Source organism: Micropterus dolomieu, linkage group LG12 (assembly GCF_021292245.1).
Source record: "Micropterus dolomieu isolate WLL.071019.BEF.003 ecotype Adirondacks linkage group LG12, ASM2129224v1, whole genome shotgun sequence".
Lineage (NCBI taxonomy): Eukaryota > Metazoa > Chordata > Actinopteri > Centrarchiformes > Centrarchidae > Micropterus > Micropterus dolomieu.
The window spans coordinates 36,863,049-36,869,874 of NC_060161.1; the positions used below are offsets into that span (position 1 = coordinate 36,863,049).

General features: G+C 43.2%; 1 protein-coding gene across 1 annotated transcript in view; it reads left to right on the forward strand.

Moving 5' to 3' along the window:
* The window catches only part of LOC123979976 (zinc finger protein 271-like), a gene marked incomplete at its 3' end in the record, with an annotated part of 13,197 nt that extends 6,373 nt beyond the window's left edge, over window positions 1–6,824 (forward strand). Inside the window, exons 2-3 of the mRNA XM_046064089.1 lie at window positions 6–62; window positions 5,547–6,824. Of these exons, the coding sequence (XP_045920045.1) occupies window positions 6–62; window positions 5,547–6,824 (1,335 nt within the window). The remainder of the gene's footprint in view (window positions 1–5; window positions 63–5,546) is intronic.
* Between the last annotated feature and the right edge of the window lie 2 nt (window positions 6,825–6,826).

The following is a 6,826-nucleotide window of genomic DNA, read 5'->3' on the forward strand; positions in this document are numbered from 1 at the left end:
ACCAGAACCCGGACCGCAGGAGCCAAACAGCAGCCTCGTGCTCTGATAGCACCGATGTTCAGGTCAGTGTTCATGACTTCATCACGAGACTAAAGACACGAGGAAGAGTCTCGAGGGTCCGTGTATCATCCGTTCATTCTGTTGTTAGAGATCAGAGCCTGAAAACCCGCTCCAGGGTTTGTGTTGACGTGGTTTGATTTCCAAAGTGTCTCCGTGGTTCCTGTTTTCATCTTCAAGATGGCGTTTCTCTTTTCTTTGTTCTGTGGGTTTTCCCGCGCGGCGCATGCGCGGTGCGGCCCGTGTTGTGTCGGGAGCGCGCAGAACAAACAATGATGGTGAAAATGAAGCAGAGTCATTATATTTGCTCGTGTGTTGGTGAGTTTCTCTCAGTGACAAACAGTCTGCCTGCATTATTGTTCTCTGAATGATCGTCGTGCAGGTTTCAGCTCTAAATAGTATCTGTGGAGACTCTTTGTAGAGATCAGAGTCAGTCTGGAGTTTAGTTTTCCTCCTGCCTGTGGGGTTTCCACTATTTTTCTTTACTGAGATCTGTAACTTAGGGAGTTAAAAATTCCCCAGTATTTTGTTTCTTTGTTTAAAAACTTTTCTGGTCAGTGGTTGGAACTCCAATTTCTTGGAGCTTATGTTTCTCTGATTATTCAAACATGACCATGAATTTTTTTATTTGCGGTTAATACAAGTTAACACAATGAATTACAGAATATCATCACCACCAAGTTATTCTCACCTAGAGTCCAGTGAGTCTGTCTGTAGGATCCCGTCACCCTCCTCTCTCCAGCAGGTACTGGCCTCTATTGTGACAGCAATTCAGCTGGAGGTCTTCTTCTTCTTCTTCCCCTGTGAAAGGCAGCAGGTCCACGTTCGGCGCGAGCCTCTTAGTTGATTGTCCCTCCTAACACCGGGTCAGACATCTTATAAATCCACTGTGCAATCCAGCTGCCGCTGCTACAGCTAGCCTCGGGTTGCTACAGCTAGCCTCGGGTTGCTACAGCTAGCCTCGGGTTGCTACAGCTAGCCTCGGGTTGCTACAGCTAGCCTCGGGTTGTGCTGCGTTCCGTATTGTTGTGCTGCTTGGATTTAACGCTGCTCGCCTCCTCACTACTTCACCCTGAATCTCCACCTGGCTCCTTCTGAATAGCCTCAGTCTCATCTTCTTCTGTCTCATTTGCGTTTACTACATTCACTTCTATCACTCGGTCTGAACCTCGACAGATATTCCCAAAGTCAGCTCGATTGAGTACTATTTGCATATACAGTCTACAGTTATTTGATGACTAACGTTAAAAACAGGTAGTTACGTTTTTTTCCACACTGGAGACTGACCATATGACCATGATATAATTTAGTTTTTTTTTTAAATTAGTGATTTTTGACACTTGGTCTTGATATAGGAAACGCTTGTGTAGAAGATGTTAATGTGAGTGATCATAGCTGTGTGTTCTTTGACATTAACTTTCCTCTGTAAAATCTTGTTTGACACTATAAATGCAATTGTTTCTCCTTCTGCCCCTTGAGTAACTGTGTCCTCTAAATCAGACTGTAATGAATTCCTTCACTTCTTTGTAAATAAGATCAGAGCTGTTAGGACAATCATCTCACCATCACTTACTCAGAACTCTGCATGTGACCTGTCTCCTGCTCATTCTTGGTCATATTTTAAACCTTTGACATTACAGGACTTCACCTCTCTGCTACATACATTGAAACCTTCATCTTGTCCTATAGATGTTCTCCCTAATGTGCTATTCGTACAAGCGTTTGATCCTATTAAGAGCGCTGCTCGGGCCTCTAGGCCTGATCCGTGTCCGACAGCTCATCAAAATTATTAGCCCGAGCCTGTTTTTAGGGCCCGAGCACGACCGTGCGAGGTCCCTATTGACTCTGTAAAGATTTTTTTTCTCTTTTTTTGCTGCAAAGTAAGCTCCATTTTGGGGACCTGAGCATAATCAAACTCACCAAACTTTGCACACATGTCAGAACTGGTGAAAGATTTTGTATTTTATGGGTTTCGCGGATGGGCGTGGCAAAATGACTCGCTTGCGCCACCTAGAAAATTGGAAAAAATTAGCCCCTCGTTCACGTTCAACCTACATGCACGACATTTTCTGGGGACATGTATCATATCAAGACGCACAAAAAACGCATGATGGCCAAGCTGACAGCGAGTAAAACATGTTTGATCAATTTAGCCTCTCAAATCAACGCTAATACTTGGCTATAATAAAATTCGAGAGAGACTCACTTCAAGCATATCACACCGACGGTTAGTTTAATAAATGTTTGTTTATTAAACCACAGTGAGTAAAACCACATTTTTGAAACACTACAGTGAGGCAGGCAGGCTGCTCGCAAACAAAATGAGCAATAGCCTACAATCTAAACAAATTAAATAAATAATAATAATACCTAAATAAACGCCAAACTTGCAGGTTATCTTACCTTATAATGCAACCAAAGAACATCGACATTCTTTTTTCCAGTAGTTTCCAACAGTTAAACGAAAATAAAGTCCAATCAAACGAAATGTTAGAACAGTCTCTTACAGAGCATCGTGGAGAAAAAGAACAGCATCCACAGTGGAAGGTTTTAACCCCGTCCTCCTCTCTTCTGTCACTCTGCGCTGAAGACACGTTCGCTGCTGCTGGCGGGGACACTAAACGCAGAGTGAGCCAGTCTTGACAGTTGCGGTAGCAGGGTCTTGTGCTGTTTCGACCAGAGCAGCACATCTTGTCCATCACCTTCCATGTTGTGATTGAGGCGCATGTATTGCTGTACTTCATCATCTTCATCCTCGTCCTGCTCCACAATGTTTTCCCACTCTTCCGCAAACTCCGCCAGTGCTCTCTTCTTTGCTGCGTTTTGCGCACAGAAATGCTCGCCGCTGCATGAATCATCATTATTTTATAATTATTAGTTGGCCAAGTAGGCTATGATTCAATACATTAATTTAGAGGCAATCTGCAATCTGTTCGACAGTTTTTGACAACTGGCTTGCCAGACCTGACTGCTTTAAATATCAGACTAAAGCCTCGGTGGCCTGCAGGGTCTCTGCTACTTCTGGGACTGTTTCTGAAAGCTCATCTGGGTTCAAGGCATGCCGGAGTACAGTGTTGTACAGGTGGTCTTGACAGCCCAGGCGCTGGTATGGGCGAAGAGCGGCAACATAATTAGCGCCCTGATCGGTTACCCAGACAACAAAATTCATCACTGACGCATCAAATCCAAGGACTGAGTAATTGCTGCTGCAACTGTTTTCGAATATTGTTTGCTGTTTTGGCGTCGCTTGGTACGCTTGTTGTGGTGAGTACCCTGCTCTTCATGTCATATTGTGGTATGACATAGTGACAGGTGATTGACATGTAATTTATCTTACGGTGATCATCAGTTGTCATTCCCACATTTATCAACGCCATGACCCCCTTGATTTCTTCAACCACGTCCCCTCTCTTAGCATTCAGTTCTTTGCACTTTCGAGAGATTGTGGTGGGGTCAGGGAGTAAACTTGTTGCTGACAGATGTCCATGGGCTGTGTCTACATTTATTAGCTCTTGCAAAATACTTCACTTTTAACTGGTGTCGTTCCTTGTTTTGTTTTTAAAACATGCTGTTGTTAAGCCTGTACTTAAAAAGCCCAGCTTGGATCCATTACAACCTAAGACCTACAGGCCAATGTCCAAACTTCCATTCATGTCAAAAATTCTACAAGAAGTTGTAGCAGAGATTAAACAGCATATTGTTGATTTAGGCTAGTCTGTCCAGCTGAGCCTCAGGAGCGTAGGTGTTTTTGATTCTGCGATGTCCTTAGAGTACCACTCTAAACAATTGGTCAGAAACTGTTTCTTCCAGCTAAGGAATATATCCAAATTAAGAACACTGCTGTCAAAGGGCGAGTTGGAGATGATCATCCATGCTTTTATTTCCTCTCGTTTAGATTACTGCGAGGTGCTTTACTGTCTGTAGGCTGTTCAGAACTCTGTCATTGCAAGCCTAACATATGACATCACTTACTGTTTTTAGCATTTTCGCAAATATTTGTTAGCTTCTAATTGGTACATTTTTTTGTGGGATCAAAATACCCTCTACAAACTTATCGGCTTGAACCAGGGATGGTCTGTGCCTAGTTTGGTGCCAATCGGAGTTGCCACTTCGGAGGAATGAATTAAAATGGGTTTTTAAGTTTTCGAGATTTAGTAAAATGAAAATGTCATTGCAGAAGTGTCTTATACCATACGATTCGGCATTATCCCCCAAACATGCAGAAATAAGGTTTATGACTGTGCGATGCAGTGGTGCGTAGTTATGAGGCAAAATATGCCTTGGGTCCAAATCCCACTGAAATGAATGGGATTTCCCCAGGGTATTTGAGCTTTGATTATAGCGCCACCTATAAGCTGAATTGCACCAAAGTTTTCGGGTGTCATCAAGGCCCATGGAGAACAATTGACCAAAATTTGGTATCCATCGGACATGTAGTTATGGAGATACAAAATGCATGTAAATGAATTTTTTTTTAACTTTTAATATCCAATAACAGCTGGATGAATATGAACATATTTGGGTCAACTTTGGTGCCTGGAGTAAGGAGACCATGCTGAACAATTCGGCAACAACTTTCATGTCAATGTGAATAGTGTTTATAATTTTTCGGGTTAAATACGCCACCTAGGGGCTAGTTGAACCAAATTTTGCCCCTCAGGGGGGGATGTCACATGAGTGCTTCAAGTTTGGTGTTGATCGGCCATTCCACACCTAAGATATTGCATCACTTTTTTTTGCAAACATTTGGTAGATGCCGATCGGAATTTCACTTTCGGAGGACTAAATCAAAATTTTTTTCAGTTATTGCGATGGAGTGGGGGGAAAAGTGCAGGAAATGGGCGTGGCCTATACCAGGAGATTCAACCAGATTCCCTGAACGCGTGGATATAAAGTTTTTGATATAAGCTTTCGTGAGCGGGAGTTTCAAACCCAAATGTGTGAAAACTGGTTATAGCACCCCTTAGGAAGTGTGCAAATTTTTGCGCCTGCGGTCGCTGCAGTGACCTGGACTTATCCTGTTTTGCGTCTATAGCTCTTACCGTCTAGGCCACAGAAGAATAATAAAAATCCGAGCTAAAACAATAGGGTTTCCAGCCCACTTGGACTTGGACCCGTAATTAACGATCCCTATGCCTACTCTTGTGCATTTCCTGCAATGCTTTTAAAATAATTCCAGCTGTCTTTTCACACTTTCTACAGGAATTCTTTACATCAAATGTGAAAAACGAACTGTAGCCTTTACAAAATTTGCTTGAGTACTTCAGTGTGAACAGTCAGGCTTACATGGTAATAACACACTGATCATTTATTTAGTATGCCGTACATAGTGAGTGTGTATGACTGTACTGTCTATGAAATACTCATACGTGCTATGTGGTACAGTAGGTTAGTATGTAATTTCAAAGATGTGCTCTAATGTCATTTATGGTTTTAGATAGCTCGCTGCACCATGACATCTCACTTACTGTTTCTCTCTGTTGATATAGAGAAGGAGAGGAAGAGAGGGACTCAAATGTCATCACTGTCAGCACTGTGACAAATCCTTCACAAAATCTGGAAATTTGAAGATTCATCAGAGAGTTCACACTGGAGAGAAACCGTACAGCTGTGACCAGTGTGGAAAAGCTTTCACTACATCAGGTGACCTAAAAATCCACCAACGTGTTCACACTGGAGAGAAACCGTACAGCTGTAACCAGTGTGGGAAAACGTTCACTCAATCAGGTGACCTAAAAAAGCACCAACGTGTTCACACTGGAGAGAAACCATACTGCTGTGAACAGTGTGGGAAAACTTTCACTCAATCCAGCCAGCTAAAAACCCACGAACGAGTTCACACTGGCGAGAAACTGTACAGCTGTGACCAGTGTGGGAAAACGTTCATTACTGCAGGTCAACTAAAAATTCACCAACGTGTTCACACTGGAGAAAAACCATACCGGTGTGAACAGTGTGGAAAAACCTTTGCTCTATCAGGTACCCTAAAAATCCACCAACGTGTTCACACTGGAGAGAAACCGTACTGGTGTGAACAGTGTGGGAAAACCTTCACTCGATCAGGTACCCTAGAAAAGCACCAACGTGTTCACACTGGAGAGAAACCGTACTGCTGTGAACAGTGTGGGAAAGCTTTCACTACACCAGGTTACCTAAAAATCCACCAACGTGTTCACACGGGAGAGAAACCGTACTGGTGTGACCAGTGTGGAAAAGCTTTCACTCAATCAAATAACCTAAAACTCCACCAACGTGTTCACACTGGAGAGAAACTGCACAGCTGTGAACAGTGTGGGAAAACTTTCAGGACATCATGGGAAGTACTAATCCACCAACGTGTTCACACTGGAGCGACGCCGTACTGGTGTGAACAGTGTGGGAAAACTTTCAAGACATCAGGTGCCCTAAAAACCCACCAACGTGTTCACACTGGAGAAAAACCGTATTGGTGTGAACAGTGTGGGAAAACTTTTGCTCAATCAGGTGCCCTAAAAAAGCACCAACGTGTTCACACTGGAGAGAAACCGTACAGGTGTGAACAGTGTGGGAAAACTTTCACTATGTCAGGTAACCTAAAAAAGCACCAATGTGTTCACACTGGAGAGAAACCGTACTGCTGTGAACAGTGTGGGAAAACTTTCACTACACCAGGTTACCTAAAAATCCACCACCGTGTTCACACGGGAGAGAAACCGTACTGGTGTGACCAGTGTGGAAAAGCTTTCACTCAATCAAATAACCTAAAACTCCACCAACGTGTTCACACTGG